This window comes from Amaranthus tricolor, chromosome 9 (genome assembly GCF_026212465.1).
Source record: "Amaranthus tricolor cultivar Red isolate AtriRed21 chromosome 9, ASM2621246v1, whole genome shotgun sequence".
NCBI lineage: Eukaryota > Viridiplantae > Streptophyta > Magnoliopsida > Caryophyllales > Amaranthaceae > Amaranthus > Amaranthus tricolor.
In genome coordinates, this window is record NC_080055.1 from 23,340,423 (window position 1) to 23,359,495 (window position 19,073).

At 31.5% G+C, this 19,073-nt stretch overlaps 1 protein-coding gene across 2 annotated transcripts; it reads right to left on the bottom strand.

Annotated features, from left to right (window-relative positions):
• Window positions 1-25: 25 nt before the first annotated feature.
• LOC130823694 (sucrose synthase-like) lies at window positions 26-7,872 on the bottom strand. 2 transcript variants are annotated; one of them, XM_057688425.1, is made up of 12 exons: window positions 7,813-7,872; window positions 6,316-6,444; window positions 5,097-5,217; window positions 4,838-4,989; window positions 4,448-4,640; window positions 3,606-3,941; window positions 2,848-3,117; window positions 2,474-2,757; window positions 2,027-2,251; window positions 1,097-1,660; window positions 703-841; window positions 26-460 (listed from the first exon to the last, which is right to left on the bottom strand). In XM_057688425.1, exons 2-12 carry the CDS (start codon window positions 6,408-6,410, stop codon window positions 428-430), a joined length of 2,412 nt encoding a protein of 803 aa, XP_057544408.1. In that variant the 5' UTR covers window positions 6,411-6,444; window positions 7,813-7,872; the 3' UTR covers window positions 26-427. The 2 variants fall into 2 exon arrangements, with proteins under 2 accessions (XP_057544408.1, XP_057544409.1); XM_057688426.1 differs by lacking the exon at window positions 7,813-7,872 and adding an exon at window positions 6,968-6,991.
• Between the last annotated feature and the right edge of the window lie 11,201 nt (window positions 7,873-19,073).

Genomic DNA, 19,073 nt, shown 5'->3' on the forward strand with positions numbered 1-19,073 from the left:
ACCACAAAACAAGAAGCCCTCATGTTAATAATTTTAATAATTGAACTATTTAAGCACGTATGGAGAACGTCTCACAGTGAGACCATCACACCGAAATTTGTAATAATGTTTTAGAAAACTTGACACCTAAATCTCCAAGCCTATATAAATGCAGATTGGGCCATAGATAAGCTAGAAAATGGATTTTTTTATCATTACATATTGGAACATAAATGTTCCCTCCACAATCAAAGATATTAAATGCCGCAAAGAGCAATACAAAATGAACATCATAAAAATCAATAGAGAAAAAAAAAAAAAAAAAGAAATCAGGAAGATCTTCATTTCTTCCATATTACAATCTCAAAAAAATTTGAGTTATTTTTCACAAGCACGCAGAGAAACGCCATGCACATTCACCAACCTGTAACAATCCTCAGCTTCAGTTTTAATCCTCGATAGCCAAAGGTACTGACTCGGCCTGAACATTAATCACAGTGCACAAACAGAAAGTCAGAAACTTTATTAATATAAACACAGATTGTTGTATGAGACGGGCCTTATACTTGGGCTAAACAGCCCATCTAATAAATATTATTATGAGAATATGGGCTTATATTTTAAGGTCGTCTAACCGAGAGACGGTCTCTGACAAGAGTAACTCTAAAATAAAAACACTTCACAAAATTAGAGCAAAATGAACTGCTTAGGAAGAGCACATACGAGCTTCTTGTACTTAAGGGCGTAGAACATTTCGAGGTAACGACGAGCCTCACGACGGTCAAGGTTTGAGACATACTTCCAGAACCCATAAACACCAGCAAGAGTAAGCAACCTATCTGAGTAAATTTGCCATGTATATCTGCCAAAATACATGATAAAGACAATAGAAAGGGATTAGAGTTAGTTAGAAAAAAGCTTATCCAGCAGAATCTATGGGGTGTTTGGTAAATAATCGTTGGTTGTTGGCTGTTTTAGTTAGTTTGTTTGACCAATTGAAAGTGTTAGGTTGTTTTTGTTGGCTTTTACCAAACAAGTCAAAAACCAATAAAAAAGTCGACTTTTAAACACCCGCATAGTTTATAATAGAAATTATACTCGTTAGTTTGTTTCTTACTTCTCCTCGATTCGTTTCAATCCGCCTTTGGAAATAGTTTCCCAATGAGTAGGATCGGCCATAGACTTCTCGAAAAAATCGACAAGGAGTTCAGCAGCCTTGTCTCCATGGTACGGATCAATGTGGAAACCTGATTTTCCATGGACGATGATCTCAGCTGGCCCACCATGGCAAGTAGCAAATGTAGGTAGACCACAAGTCATGGATTCGACAACCGTGAGCCCGAAAGCCTCATAGTAAGCGGGCTGAACAAATGCACCCCTGGTGTCGGCAATGTATCTGTAGAGCTCACCGTTCCTTACCCTATTCATTTGTGCTGAGATCCATCGGAATTGCCCATTCAATTTGTACTGCTCAATTAGCCCATACATTTTCTTCATTTCTTCCTTCTCTTCAATGTCCTTCGATTCTTTCCTCCTGTCCCCGGCAACTACCACAAGATTCACAAGCTCGCGGAGCTTATCATTCTTACCATACCATTCGACAAGGCCAGTCATATTTTTGACTCGATCTAATCTTGCCATTGAGAAGATAATTGGCTTGCTCCGGTCTTTGAGAACACATCTGTATAACAGAATTAGGAATTATTATATATAACATTTCTTGGGGCCTCAACCATAAACTTAAGTTTTTGGTTGATTTGGTTCATTGACATGGTATAAAAAACCAATGTGACAAGAGGTCACGGGTTCGAATCTCTACCACCCCTCTAAGTGGAATATTTAGCATCAGGTATGAAAAGGGCCTATGCTGCATCCACACTTCTAGCACAAAGGGCTCTCGTCTAAAGGGGCGTGTCAGAGTATATAACATATTTTAAGTTGATGGTTGAAACCCCAAAATATGTTATATACTCTAACAAGTATAACATCAATATTTGAGTTTATAATCAAACACATGTTACACTAAAGATAAGAAAACAAGATTTACATGTGTTCTTCATTCTGAGCTTCACTGTACAAAAGCTCTTCGATTTCTGGGTGGAGTGCAGTGAGTCTTTTCTTCTCTTCAGTGTAAGGAAAGTAGATGGACTGATCAGCTCCAGGAGAGACGATGTTGAATTTAGGATCAAAAACGTCAATTCCATGGACAACACGGTAGAGGCCAGGAAGTGTGAAAGCCATGTGACTCTCGTACTGCCCAACGGTGTCCTTACTGCAAAGATCGAAGAATCAAAACATTACCAAATTTGTAAATACTTTATTTTAAGTTTAGGCGGTAAACTCTAACAACCGTAAGAAGCAAGGGAGGTTTTGGGCATGTCCAACATGCAAACTTGCACAAGGCCTTAAAAATAGGCGGCCTCAAACATTAAAAGCGCATTGAGTCTTAAAATTGTTTGCAGGTTTTTGCTATGCCATTGGTTAGAAGACTTACTTTCCCGCAATCTCTTGGAATGTACTGGTAATAATAAAGTCGGTGTGGTTCATGGCAATAAGATCAGCTGTAAACTGGCAAGAGAAGTGGTATTTTTCCTCAAATGACTTCCAGTAGATGTCGGAGTTCGGATATTTCGTTTTTTCGAGAGCATGAGCAATTGTACATTGTGTAACTCCGAGTTTGTGGGCTAACAAAGACGCAACGATGTTTCCATCGCTGTAGTTTCCGATGATCAGATCCGGCTTGGCTTGTAGCTCTCCGGCAATTTCATTTGCAACATCCTAAAGGTAGGCGAAAAAGAAATATCATTAGACTCTGAAATTCAAGTCTCGTATAAGCTTATTCCGACCAGAATGTGGTATAAGTATTACCTCGGTGTAAGTCTCCAGGTAAGGCCAGACTTCGAATCGGGAAATCCATCTTCGTACAATCCCCTTCTCGGTTCTGAATGGTACACGAAGTATGTGTGAGTGTTCTGTGCCCAACACCTTTTCAAGGCGCTGACCACAGGTGGTCCCCACTGCATCAGGGAGTAAACGAGATACGATAAGGATACGGGGGATGATATCAAGTCCTTGCTGCTTGATACGTTGAAGCATCTCATTCTCCAAAGCACGGACTTGATCAAGGATATATACAACCTGTTGAACAAAAATTCCGCTAGTGTGAGACATCTCTACCCTGAATAGAGGTGTTCAATGGGCCGGGTCAAAATTTAAATGGATCAAGGGGTGCGTCATGTCAAATTAACTGGGCTGGGGCAGATCACAGCTCGTTTAAACCTGACCCACTTTGACCCGTTTTTAAAGTTCATATGATAGTTCTTATATTCAACTTTATTGCCCGTGGGGTCCACCCATCTAATTATATAATAATATCATATAAAAATATAATTAAAAAAAGTAGTAATTTTTTCTAAACAGTTCTTGTAATTATCTGACCCGGCCCGACCCTTTACACTAAGGCCCGTTAATGGCCCGACCCGTTATTGACCTGACCCGCTAATTACCCATTAAAATGTGACCCGATCCTTGATCCGTTGGGTCAACCTGCCCCGTTGAACATCTCTAACCCTGAACAACAAGAAACATCAACAATGAAATAATCCCAAGTGTACAAGGATACATACCTGACCACCAGTGTCAGGGTAGCCGAGGACATTGGCTTGAGCAAAGTACCCGTGAGGTGACAGGATTACAACGTTAAATACCATCGGGATCCTTCCAAGGAATTTTTCCAGGGTGCAAGAATCCGGAGCCTCGAGAAGGTCGAGAAGTAGCTGAATCATGTCCATCACTCTCTCGGCAGTGTCACCCCATCCTCTCTCCAAACCGATCTCCTGAAACTTGTGCTCAAACTCAGAGTACGGTGTGTCAGCCGAAAGTTTAGTTAAGAACTCCTCTGCCTTTCTTAGAACTCCTTGGAGAGAATCAAGGTTTTGGATTCTGTCATTCAACATCATAGTCTGCACAGCAAACAGGATGTAGCTTAACAGAAAATAGCCCGACAAAACGAACACGTAACCTAAGATCATCAACACAATGACTGCATATATTCCAAATAGACAACTCAATTTAGTCGAGCTAAGGGACTCTTTGGCCGCATCCTCCTTTATGGGTTGCTGCCTTCCTTCCCTCCCCAGACCCTGATCATAGTTTCCTATGAGCGGAATACACTGAGTACGATGATGATGACGACAACTTAATTTAGTACAACCATGTCATTAAACCAAGCCCTAGACCACTAATTTGCCTTTAAAATTCTCAATCTACTCAAAATAGCCCAAAAATACTCAAAAACTGAATAAAATTCGCTTTATTGGATTTGCGATTTGCAAGGTGATCAGCGAATCATGTAACACTATCATAAACCATTATTTGATTAGGGAAGGTGACTAAACATTTACTCATGACTTATAGCAAAACATGCTTGATTTAAGCAAAGGGAATAAGACATAGCAGAGAAATTTACCTTGCCCTTGTAGTGGTGCATCCTAAGGAAGTCAAGTAAGGGTTTCATACTCTCCTTGTCATGGAACATCTTAGCCGAAAGGTGCCTGTTAAGAAACTCAACTCCATTTCCGATGGACTTGGAGAGGGTCGGGCGAGGGAAAGAGGCTGTAAACGGCTCAAAATCGAGTTCAAGCACAAATTGTCCATTAACACTGCCATCCAAAATTTACATAGGTTATCGTCAAATGGCCATCTAATTGTACTCTACATAAGTGAAACATAATTTTCCAGCTAGTTCCCCTTTTGAATTCGCGATTCGCTCAAAATGGTTCAAAAACTGCCTAAAACCGACCATGATTTGTTTTTTCGATTCGCGAATAGTTAAAAAATTTAGTACCGCTAAACTAACCTTCCATCAACTAACTCCTCCTTCACATGGAGGAACTCGGAGGGAGTCAATTCCTCGACAGCAAGAGCATCGACATTGACACGGATGTATTCCCATACACCAGGTCTCGGCCGTACAGCAAGGGTAATCCATGGAGGCAACACAATAACTTCCTAAAATACATGATTTTATCGAACAAAATCGTTTAATTGATCATGATCTATGGATATGATAGTACAAGAAAACAATGTAATATCATGGAAAAAGTAATAAATCTTACTTGGGTGTGCCTAAAAACTTCACCAAAAGGGCCATCATATAGCTTCTGTTTATCAGAAACAGCTTCCAGTTCTGATAGCAATTGGTGGGGTTGCAAAATCCCCTTTCCATGACTCACAATCCTTCATAAACATTAACTTTATTCAGTGATCTATACAATATAGGCCTAAACATTAAAAAATCTAGTAACTTCCAACTCAACCAAAAACTTAAGCTGATAGTTCACGACTTGAGATCCCAATATTGTTATGTACTCTAACACGCCCCTTCACATAAGAGTCTTTGGGCTAATAGTGTGGATGCGACATAAGTCCTCATATCTGAGGATAAATATTTCACTTCAAATGAGGAGTGGTTGGGATTCGAAGTCGTGACATACCAAAAATTTAAGCTGATGGTTGACAACTTGAGGTCCCGAGATATGTTATATACTCTAACACGTACCCTCACACAAGAGTCTTTGGTAAGGGTGTTCAATGGGTGGATAAGGGTCGGGCTGGATAAGAGCCCTTTAAAATTAATATGGGCTTTAAATGGGCCGGGCTTTCAAAGCCTGGTCCGGCCCAACCCAACCCATTTTTACTACTAAAAATTATTATAATCTCCAATTATCAATTTATAACAATTAAATTATCATTTATAATAATTAGATTGAAAAAATATTAATAATTTCATTGACATTGTCATTTATAATATTTAAATTATACATTAATTATAATATTTACAAAGACCTGTTTTCAGCGGCCCATACTGAGCCCTTCTATAGTCCGCTTCATTTTAATCATAGTATAGCCCGTTTTCGGCCCGACCCTTACAAGCCTTCTGGAAACGGGCCGGATAAGGGTTCGAAATAGGGGTCTGGCCCATTAAACACTTGGGCTAGAAGGGTGGATACAACATAAGTCCTCCGCATATCTGAGGCTAAATATTTCACTTGGGTAGTGGAGATTCGAATCCGTGACAAGAATATCACGGTGGCCTATGATACGATATCAAAATACCAACTTGAACCAATTTAACCGAAAGCTTAAAGCTGATAGGACCTCAGCTTTAAAAGTATATAACATATGTGGAGATTTCAATCATCAGCTCAAATTTTAATTCCTCAATGATTTCTCACAAGATTATTATAACCAACAAAATTTGTAATGCATATTAACAAATAATGGCAATATAGATGAAAAAAAGAAAAGAAAAAAAGAGATTAAAGATGAAAAAACCTGGATAAGAAGGAAAGGATTTCATTGCGTTGAGCAGTAAGAGTTTCATCCAAACGCTCCTTAAGGCTTGGAACTCGAGTCAAACGAGCTGCCATTTTTTCTTTTGAAGATCCTCAGATTAATTTTCAACTTCAACAAAAAAAAAACTCAAAACTCTTAGCAAAACAGAATATTTAAATTAGTTTAATTAAATAATAAACCATATTATATTATATTATTTAAAATAATCAACAACAGAAGAAAAATAGATTAGTATTACTATTTCCCAAGTCAAAACTATACCAGAAAACAATTTAAAAAATAAGTAATCAAGTCCAGTTTTTCTACTTAATTTGATAAAATATATATTATAAAATTAATTGAGTTTATCTAGAACCCTCATTTTTCAAACCCCACCAAACTTAAACAATCAATGGCCGACAAATACCCATCAAAATTCTAGTATACTATATATTTCACAGTCATATATTCAGAAATGAGGATTAAAGAAACGTTTCTAAATTGAATTTCCTAAAAAAGAAAAAATTTAATTGATTTTTTCTTTCTTTTTTGATTGAAAGTGTTGAAAGAATTTAAATTATAAATGGGTTTTTAAATTTGAGCTTAAAAGGGTTGAATTTGTGCACTAATAAGAAAAAAATTGAAACTTTACCTTAAAAGGTAGATGATAATGAAGGGTAGTGAAAAAAAGAACAAAGGTTGTTTTTTTTTATTTATATTGCATGTCTTTTTAAATGTGATCATAGATTTTAAGTCAAAAAGCTCTGAAATTTTAGAAAATTTTTTCTACATTTTCAATATTTTGTAAAATATAGGATAAGTCGAATAAAGAGAAAGGTAAGCGAGAATCAAATTCAAGTTCGAGATAACACCCTTTGCTCTTTTTCCTTATTAGAAAGTACTATTTTACTTATCTGAATTATAATAACCGAGTCACTGAGTCACTGATCATTAACTCAGCAGGTACAAAGTGGAAGCCATGCAATGGTCAAACAACTTCATTGAAGAAAATGAGGGGAGAAATGAAAGAGAAACAGAGTATAGTAATCTAAATAACGTAAATTCTCGTAAGAGATGGTCTTCTTAAGAAATTATTTCTAATTTGGTGAGCCCATTATTATTATTATTTAATTTAATTAATTAGTTTAATTAAGCTTTAAAGGGGCTGAGAGACGTGTCTCGAAAAAACGATATCTCAAGAGATTTGTTGAAGAAAGAAATAGAGGTGTTTGGCAAACAATCAGTAGCTGATAGCTGATTAGTGGTTTATTTAATCGACTAAATCCGCTACTGTGAGCAATTTGTTCAAAAATAACTTATTTATAACTATAACCTAATTGAAATCAATTAAGATTGCTCAATAAGCACATTTGCGAAAAACCCCATTATAGTATTAATCAAAAAATAAATAAATTAAAAGAAATGAAAGTACTAATTATATTACTATAGGCAAGAAAGAAAATAAAAGGTAGAAAGAAATGAAAAATGAAAACGCACCAAAGATGTAAGGAAGAAAGTATGGAGAAAAAGAATGTCTTGAAGAGGGTGGGTTTATTGGGAATTTATAGAAGAGCATCAACCATGAAAGTCGCTAGCTTATATCCCAAGCAAAATGCTTTTGTGAAAAAAGACAAAATAACAAGTTTGTTAATTACTACTTCTAATTACCACCGAACATCATCATTTAAGAAACTATTATCATTCAAAAAAATTAAGAAAATATTTTAATATTTTTTTATTTAAAGTTAAGGTTAGGAAAACTCTTTTTAAACCAAATTTTTAAATGGCTTGAAGTCACTTATCAAATATTTTATCTTGACTTTTCACAAGACAAAAAATTAAAAACTAATACCCAGTGTATCCCGCTCATAGAGAAATTATGAACAGAGTCTAAAAAGGGAAGGACGGCGACAACTCATACCCATTCCATTATAAATTTATGGTAAAAACATTAATTACCAAGTAATTAAAAAATAAAAAGATACTCCTAAATCACATGGTATTACCACATTGTCGTCAACCTATATGAAAATCGGAATATGTACAATGATAGTAACTTAATGGTCATTTTAATCAATTTGCTATAGCTTTTCCAATTTAGGATAAATGAGAACTTCATCTAGACATAATTTGAAAATATTCTTTCATTCAACCTTAGCTTGTGTTTGAATTGAATTTTATTTTTGACTCTTATTTTAATTAAACGTAATATTTATTTTTGATGTATTTACACTAATTGTCTTATTTTCTTATTTGTTAATATTTTTCTTATACCCTTTTGAGATTTAACTATTTATAAAATTATCATTAAATTATCAATTTTCTATTATTTTTTCTATTACTCACTTTTTTATGTAATCCATGTAAATTAGTTTTTTTTTAAAAGGGATGCCAAATTAAATGAGAATAAGATGGACTATTATACTTGGTTGGTTTTTCTTTTCTTTTTAACCAAGAAAATTAAACTAGAAGAAAGAGAAGTTGAAATGGATTTTGTTCATCCAATATCAATTAGATGAGGTAGAAAAAGTTCCAACAAGGAAAAGAATAAATAAAAGCACTTAAAAGCGTATTGTCATGATTTTCGAAAGATCTACAAGATTCCATTCCATTATAGAAGTTTGGCTCTAACTAAAAAAAAGTTTTACAAAGTTTTTATTTTTGGCTTTGGGTGCATAAAACCAGTATTTAAAAGTATTGGATATTGTGGTAATTCTGAATTTTCGATTTGTTTATATGGTAGATAAATATTTTTTAGTTTACGTGATGATCTTGATTTTTCAACTTCTCCACGTGGTAGATAAAATGAAAATTATTTTTGTTAATTTTTACGCCATTTTAATCTAACGTAATGATATTTTATTAAAAAAACGTCATGATCACCTACAAAACTCAAGATCTCATATGGAATTTCTCTTAAATATTTAAATCATATTCAACTTCACCTACAAAATTTATTAGTATGTATTTAAAAAAACAATTTAGTAAATAAGAATTTATATTCTTTACTTAAAAAATTTAATTAAAGATAAATTATGTTTAATAAAAATAAGAATAATTAATCAATAATTTATCTAAAAGAAATAACATAAATAAGCAAGAAGCAAGAATATGCAAAAATAAAGTGAAATTTAATTCCTAAAAAAAATCATTTAAAATGCAAGAATCCAAATTACACCTACTTCATTTTAATGATGAAAAAAATGAAAAAAATGCACTCCATTGTAGTAGTAGTAGTAGTATGCTACTACATTACTACTACTACATTCTTGATCCTTCGTAAAAAATTTTAATAAATAATATAAATGAATTGATATATACTCCTCCTTCTTGAGACTAGTTCTTCTCCTTTTTATTCATACCTTAATGGAAAAAAAAACCCTTTTGAAGATTGTTAATTTTATGTATGATTCTCCTACTAAAATGACTCCTTCAAATCAACCTGTTGAAGAACACCAAAATTTGGTGGTTCTTGATACTCCTGAAGAAGTACTTGCTGCTAAGGCAAAAAAAAACCATAAAAACGTTGTTGATGATTGTAAGACATTTATGTTTATGCTTTTAAATTTCATAGCTAAGAACAATCAGATATTTGGGCTTTAGGATGTCATTTGAACTTTGGGAGAATTCTAGAAATTGTTTGCTGTTGTATGACTTTGGGATTTCTGATTTATGACTTGCTTTTGTTTGTTGTTCATACTTGTTTCTGTTTGTTCAATGTTGGAAGATACTGACTTATGGGCTTCATTTCTGTTTTGTGTTTGTTGTTGAACATTCTGTAAATTTTTTTGTGTTGATTCTGTTTGCTGTTTATCTTTTTCTATATTTTGTATTTGTTGTTGAACATTCTGTATATTTTTTTTGATATTGAAGCCCTAATGATGATTTTTGTTCATGAGTTCCTGTAAATTTCATAATCTGAAAAAGTGACAGTTCTTAGTTGAGTAGTTTTTGTTAAACGTCTAAGTTCACTGTGTTATATGCATGTTCAGTGGCATTCATTCTTTTTTGATGATTGTTTATAATCTGAGATGTTTAACAACGTCTATGATGAAACATGGCTACTAACAAATATGTACATTAACCATTGATTTCTAACTTGTTTTTGCAAAATTGTTGCTCCTAAGATTCTTAAAGAAACATTTTTAATGATGATTAATCATAAAACAAACTGAGGGGCTTTGTTCAAAAAAAGCATTCATCCTTGTGTCTCCTTGATTGCTTGATCATAGGCTTCTTGCATTGCATTAGATGTCTGTGCCACATCTTCATTCACAAAAGCAACGGCTTCCTTAACTAGCTAAGTCGGAATTCGTACTTGAATTCTGAGCCTCCCATTATCTTCTTGAACCTTTTGGTAAAATGTGGTTGGACGTAGTCGTTACATCCCTTAACCTTCAATATCTCATTTAAGTGGTGCTGCAATGAAATCCAAACATTTGCTAATGTCTTTGGATGAAGTTCCGCATATGCATCTTCATCTACACTTATCAACTCTAATATATTCTTTGGCATTTTCTTATGCATCATGATTGAATGCTTCTAAAAAATCCCAAGTCTAAGATGTTACAATTTGGACTATTAGGGGGTTGTTGTGCAAAAATAAAGATTAACCCACCTTGCTTGTTGCGTTGTTGCCATATAGGATCATCATTTGTAATGTGCACTCTTGCATTGTCTTATTGAATAAAATTGATTGAAGGCCCTTCATTTGGCCACTTTCTTAATATTGCTTGAATGAGATTTTGTATGAGCATGTTCCTACAAACATTTTGAGTGACTGATACTATTGGCTTAATTTCAATTGACCCCCTTAATCTATTCTTTGAGTCCCTCACGGCTGCCACCCTGTTAATAAAGGGAAAAATACCTATTTCCCCATCAAACGTGCATTGACCATGTGGACTCCATCATGGCCTAGCAACTGCCCCTAGGAACATGGCCTTCAATATGAACTTAGATGACTTTGTTGCCCTACACGGGATCTTCTCTTTGTGTGCAAGGTAAAATCTTTGAGTTTCTTTTGTTAAATAAAACCATTTCTCATCGATGTGAATGAAATCAAATATTCTCTTGTATATTAGATGTCTTTGAATGCTATCTTCTTGGATGAGACTCAAAATCCACTCCACCCTTCTCACTTTATTAGCATCGGTTAAAGTCGGATGAAGAGGATTTGAATGTGCCTTTATTTCACCTCTTTTGGTTCACCTCCAAACAGTCGATGGTGCCAAGTGTAAACAACTTGCAACATCTCTTATACATGTACGTTCGCCCATTGGTTTGTACTCTAGAATGTTTGGAGGCACCACAACTCTCTTCCTTCCACAGTTTTTGTGTTTTGAATCAATGATGTATGATTTGTTTGCTTCTTTTGATTATATTGCCCTTTTCCATAAGTTTCTTATGGTCCTATGATGATAACCATATTTTTGAGCAATCCTTTTGAAAGTCCCATGAGGTAATGAGTCACTTGTTCTCAATGATAGCATCTCTTGAAAGATTAAATGCCTCATCTTACTGTTGAGCCTTGGCTTATGATGATTGTCTTGTTGTTCTCCTTGCTGCTCTGCCATTTCTGTCGGTTCTTGCTTTGATTCTAAGCTTGATTGAGGATCATATTGGCTTGATACAAAATACCATGCCCCTCGATTTCGTCCTCACTTCCTGAAGCAGGCTATGATGCAGTGTTTAATTGGATTTTTTTTTGGGTGATTGGTTATTTAGAGTGTTAATTAGTAGAATATTTCAGCCCTAGTTTTGATGTAGCACCTCTTTACTCTTTAGTCTTTTTCACCCTTGGACATCAAACCACAAGTTTAAAATAAATATAGGCTGATAAATATCGTATTTTAATGACATAGTCTCAAAGAATTTATATTTTTATAATTTATATTAATTGACTATATAACTTTTATATAAGAAACATTTTATATCCAAACATTGGATAATTCATTCTCTTTAGTTGCGGTAGGTATATTATAATTATTTTGGATAAAGATAATATAAACTATATTCCTAGATGTAATCATTATAATAAAATTAAAAAAAATGTTTTAGACTCTTTCAAGCTTCTTCTACACATTCTTGCATATGAAGCCACATATGCATGGAGAAATTTTCCTTCTACTTACTAAAATTATTAAGGGAAATAATTAATATAATAGGAGTATTAAAATTTAATATATGTTTGTTGATATGTCACTCATATGAAGAGAATTTATTTCCTAAATTATTAAGAGGAATAACATTGTTTTTATTTCATATTTTCTTTCCAAAAATTATATATATATATATATATATATATATATATATATATATATATATATATATATATATATATATATATATATATATATATATATATATATATATATATATATATATATATATATATATATATATATATATATATATATATATACATATATATATATATATATATATATATATATATATATATATAAAATTTGTGGATGTAATTTGTTTTAGTAAATTCTTTTTTCAAAAATAAACTAAATGAATATAATAGGAGTACTCTAAATTTTTAAAAAAATTCAATCGTCAACCATTGTATTGAAATTAGTATAGTAATCAAATTTATTGCTTTTCATGTGACACAACATCTATTTCACCTAAAAAAAGGTTATTCAATGAAAAAGAAAATAATTAAATATAATTAGGATAAAGAAATGGACCCAATCATTATGGCATCTTATATAGATTTGGTTATACTGTATATTGTTTATACCCCAAATAAAAGGTACGTAAAAGGATTGATGTGCTTTAAATACAACAACAAATTAAAGATTAATGTTCATCCATTAATTGGAATTTTATTTTATTATGTTATTACTTCTTTTCTCTTACCATGTTTGCCCAAATGCCAATTGGTGTAAAAATTAAGAAAATTGAATAAAGTAATATTTTATGAAAATATTAGATAAATTTATGGATGAGAATTAAAAGAGGATGAGTCATGACCAAAATAAAAATGACACAAAATTTAATAGGGCTTAGGACGTACTAAAAAAAAGTGAGGCAAATTTCAGAGAATGAAAAGAGCGCATAGTAGACTTAGGGAAAAAAGAACACTAATTCTTATATAAGACGGTTTCACGGTGAGACAATTTCTATTGAGCTAGCCCAATATACATTTTTTGTCTTAAAGTGATCACTTATAACATTAAAGTAATCACTTATACTTTTAAAATAATAACTTTTTATAGTCTTAGAGTGATTATTTATAACCTTAAAACGATTACTTATGATCTTAAAGTAATCAATTAAAGAAATATGCTAATTATATAGACCCGTCTCATACAAGACGGGCTGAAGAAAAAACTATATAAGAATAGAAATTAATATCTTACATATAAATATAATATTTGTTTTTTAACAAACACAAAAATCCATTAAAAATAAGGTTAATGGTGTATTTGGCCCATAAAAAACTAATTTATTGGAGCAAGATCAAAACTCAAAAAAGTATATGCCTTTTAATTAAGAGGAGGAGTTATGCATAATCACTCCTACATGATTAAAAAATGTCAAATTGTTACATCAAAATGGGGGCACTTAATGGTTAATGCCAAAGGTGTGTTTGGCCCTTAACAAAAATTTACTTATCGTGTACGGATTAGTGGTAAATCTTAAGCCTATTGGTTTACACATATAACGTCATAAATTAGAAATTTTTCTATAAAATAAACACCCTAATTGTTTTTTTATTGGGTTATTGGACAAAGAATGTCTATAAGCAAAGAGAATTTATTCTTTTATAAGTGGTAAAATTTAAATCTTTATAATAGATATAAATGAAAAAAATTTCAAATACATTGTAATTAATTGAACCAAGAGAATCAATTTAAATTAAAAATGAGGACAAACTAGTTAAATAAGCTTTATTTCATAAATAACCAAAATTTAAGAAGTAGTACAACTATAATTTCAAATTAGAATGAAATACTCCCGTGTTCCTATGAAGTTGTTAGATTGTGCACACTAAAAAAGAGATTTTAAATGTAGTGTAGCCGAGTAAGAGTTAATAGTTTATTAATTACTTCCTTTTATTCACTTTAGAAGTCTCATTTGATTTTTCACGGATTTTAAGGAGAGTCACCTTAGGAGTCTTAGAAATGAGACAATTAAAATGACTTGACCATAAAAAAAAAGGGACACATAAGCTGAATAGGAGGGAGTATATTATACATTAACATATTGTTATCACTTTATATTACTTAACTTCAAAAGATTATACAAAAAAATTTTCCGTACTCACTAGATATACCACTCATCTAAGTTAGTAGTAAATATATAAGGATTATATGATTTTATTATTTATTAATTACCTGTCAAAAATATACTTGATTATATCAACTAATTATCAATTATCAGCTCATACAAATAAACTATCCAATAAATAGATATAGCTAAAAGTAACCAAAACTAGCAATAAACAAATAATACAATATATGTAGAACCTTTTTAGCAATAAGTTGTAAAATAAAAAAGAATAAAAAAAGTTACCTGAAATCAAATCGATGAAGCCAAAAAATATGAAGCTTGCAAAAATTGGTTAGGAAACCAAAAAATGGAGTAAATAAAGAAAATAAGTATAGAATAATAGGAAGAAAGAATTGAGATTTAATGAGGATATGAAATCAATTGGAAAGGTTTATATAGACAAACAAACCCTTGGGACTTGGGAGATATTATATTAGGAGTAATTAAGGAGTCCTAATTTGGTGGAAAATCAAAAACAAGATGCAAATTACTTGTATAATTAGTTCCTGTGTTCTTTTCTAAACCAGTTTTGTTAAATTTACTTTTTTACTTCATTTGCCCACAATTTTATTCCCCACTAACTTTTAACATAAGTTTGATTATTACAAAATGTGAATTTCCATGTGATTGCCTTTAATTTATTTTTATGGATACCATTTTGGATTTTTGAGCTTATTTATTTAATTACTAACCTTTTGAACAATGTTACTTAATGCGGTACGGTTAATAGTTTAAATAAACTATACTTTAATATTACTCCATTTTATTCTAATCAAGGTGTATAATGCACCAATACGATACGACTAATATCATACTAATAATACAATAATACGATTGATTACATACTAATATTAAAATAATACAAATACTAATACACTAATACAACTAATAATATGCTAATAATACACTAATACGAGTAATAATATACTAATGCAACTAATAATACAATAATACGAGTAATCATATATTAATCCTACATTAATTTGACTAATTATATACTAATACAACTAATTTTACACTAATGATACACTATTACCACTAACATACTAATACTACACTAAGACGACTAATTACGACGTACTACATTTAATAATAATAATAATAATTATTATAATATTAATAATAATATTAATAATACACTAAGTGGTAGGAGTGTTATGTTATAAGTATACTAACATTACTTAGATTATCACTAAATAACTGATGGCCTAGTGGTTGGAGTGTTGGTATACCAACCTGGAGACGGTTCAAATCCTACCCAAGGCATTTGTGTGGAAGGAATGTTACTGATTGTTAACATTAAATCCATACTGCTAATTGAATTTCCCTGTTTACGAATCTAGTTGTATAAATGATTTATAGTCATGTGTTGTGCATGTATTAGCCGAGTATAATTTACAATGAGTCATTGTATGTGACGGAAAAATATGATTAGCCACGGGTAAATGCATGTGACAGAAGTAAATGCATGTGGCACAATAATTAGCCACGGGTTATACTTGTGTCAAAAGAATATAATTAGCCACGAGATCTACCGTGGCAAAAAAAAAAAAGGGTTTATGCCAAAATCATAATTTTTCCGTGGAAACAATCTAGCCACGATTACTTGTGCCACGGTAGTCTCTAACTTAAATTCCCGTGGCTGGACATCATAGCCATGGGAAATTCTTATTTGTGCCACGATTGCTACTGTGGCGCAAGTGATGATTTGTAGTACTGTAATGGGACAATGTTACTAGCTAACTGGACAATGTTACTCAACGCTGATGTATTAATTTAATTTTTAATATCTCTAATTGTACATAATTAAATATTATAAAAAGTTGATATTAATACAATTTATATTGAGACAAAAATCAAAGAAGATTTCACTTGATTATGTTTTGACTTATTTAAAAATAAAATACAAGAACTAAGAGTGATTAGTAAATAATATTAAAAATAACTATATAATTAAAACATTTAATTAGAATAGGAGGGAGTATATATATATTTTGTCCCTCTACATTAAGTTGCTATAGCTTGAAAATAAAAGTTAGTGATATTCGTTTCTATTGGAGCAAATTCAAGAGAAAAAAGAAAACATGTGATTGTCTTGTGGCTTTGCTTTGCTTTCTTTATCTTTAAAAGAGAAAATAAGTAGATTCTAAGATTTTTATTTGATTTGTTTGGAAAACTCGTAAATTTGAGTAATTTGATCTGTTAACTAAAAATTATATAATGATAATCATATAATACTATAAAAAAAATTGAAAAACTTCTAAATGGAGTTTTTATAGAGTTCTTTTAAATAGAGCATTTTTACAGGTTAAAATGTGATTGTCTAATATTTAAAAGATTTTATTACATTAATTATGTTTTAAGTATTAAATGTAAGTTTTTAAAAAGATTTTATTAGATCAAATGATATAATCATACAATATTATACAAGAACAGAAAAATTGCAAATAACGATTTTATAAAGCTTGCGAAATGAAAGCATTTCATAGTTTAAAATGTAATTGTGAGACATTTAAATCGTGTTCACTATAAAATACAATTGCATTTTTCTTTATAATTTTTATGTATAGATGTTTTTAATATTAACAAATTTCGTGCATTGCACGAGTTTATATACTAGTATACTATATTAGTCCTAATACTCTAATAGTATTAGAAAACCTAAAGTAAACAAGAATTATATTTTTAGAAAAGATATATTTTATTCATGACATACTCGCGGTCTCAACAAATGGAGGGAATAAGTTGAGATCACGACATCTCATATTCTCATAAACAAAATAAATATCAAATATAACATGGTTATATGTTGAAGTTTTACAAGATTAAAGGATAAGTATGTTGAATTAATATTATCAGAATTCACAAAGGTGGTTAGTAAGAGACTGTAATGACGTTTTAAAAGAGAAATAAGTATATTGTCTTTAATTTTTTCCGATCATAAAAGAAAAGTGAAATATCACGTTTGCTAACCACAAAACCGAGCTTTAATAAGTAGTTTTGCAAGGTGTTGATCTCAACTATGATTTGCTTGTTAGGGCCATGTAATCCTTTGCAAAGTAAACAAACATGATTATAAAATTGCTTATTTACAAATCCTAGATACTAATGATTATGGATCATGGATCGGGTCTACATTGAATTAGACTGGATCTAATCCCAAACTTATTTATTTTGTGTGGACCAAAACCTGAAACCATAACCATAACGTTTTGTATAAGGTAGCTTATGCCTTAAAATTTTATGTTGTAGAATGTAGAATTAGGATTGCTCTCAGATTGAAACAAAGAGCACTTATCATGAGGGCAATTTGCATCGCCCATTACGGTACGGGAGGAGCCATTTCATTCTTTCCCGTAAAAGGCCAAATGCCCCTTTCCGCATATGCCTTCTTTTCACCTTTCCAAAAACTTTTGGAATAAAAGTTTTATGATTATGTGTAAATTGTAATAACTAATAACCAAATATTTTTTTGGAAAATTACTTTTAAAAGTTTAAATTTTTGGTGATTTTATTTTAAAAATTTCAATTGTCAATTGAAATTAAATAATTTAAACTTTAGAGATTATTTAATTATTTTAAAGTACTAAATAACCTAATGCCGTTTTAGATGGTTGATATTATTTAAAAACTGAATAAAAAGAAAAATTCCACTTTAGTGGTGATGGTGGTGGGCCTAAAGAGGCTAGGGTTAGAAGGAGCACAAGGGTTTGGATTCAACCTTTTTTTAAATTTTTTTTTTTTATAAACTGATTTTTCTTAGGATAGACACATGAATCAATAGAATACTGCCACATACTCCCTCCGTTCTTTTTTGATCTTTCACATTACTATGACGGGTAGTTTTAAAAGTTCTTCCACTTTAGATACTTTCTATTTTTAGAAAGTTTTTATCCCACTTTTACCCCTTAAAACCCCCCTTTTCTTTTAATGTACCCATTTTCTTTTATTTATAATTATTTTCTCTCTCATACTTCGAATACAATAATTACTTTACACTACTATTTAATTAAAATAATACCCACTACAAACTCATACTTCCAATACAATAATTACTTCACATTACTATTTAATTAAAATAATACCCACTACAACCCAAAGATTCTATCTTCCTTAATATGTGTGAAAAACCCAAAGTGGAAGATCAAAAAAGAACGGAGGGAGTATTATGTTTAATCCCCTCTATCGCTTATCAAGGAGTATTCCAGTGCTTTAAAATTAGACCATTCCCAAAGTTTGAATTTTCAAATATTAATTTTTAGATATTATTTTTATAAGTTGATGAGGACAACGTCTTTAACTTAATTCACCTATTGTCATGACAATATATAATCATCGAAGAAATACGAGGTATACACATTATATAAATCAATGAGATATCATCTTAAAACTATATGGCCCAATGATTTATATATAATACACATTATTTTAAATTCATCGATGTGGCTGGGATAAACTATTCCAACAACCTC

Coding starts and splice junctions, on each gene's coding strand:
- LOC130823694 (XM_057688425.1), bottom strand. CDS start 6,410: ATGGCAGCTCGTTTGACTCGAGTTCCAAGCCTTAAGGAGCGTTTGGAT. Junction 5,218..6,315: donor ATCCTTTCCTTCTTATCCAG/GTTTTTTCATCT, acceptor ATGTTTATGAAG/GATTGTGAGTCATGGAAAGG. Junction 4,641..4,837: donor GAGGAGTTAGTTGATGGAAG/GTTAGTTTAGCG, acceptor TTTGGATGGCAG/TGTTAATGGACAATTTGTGC.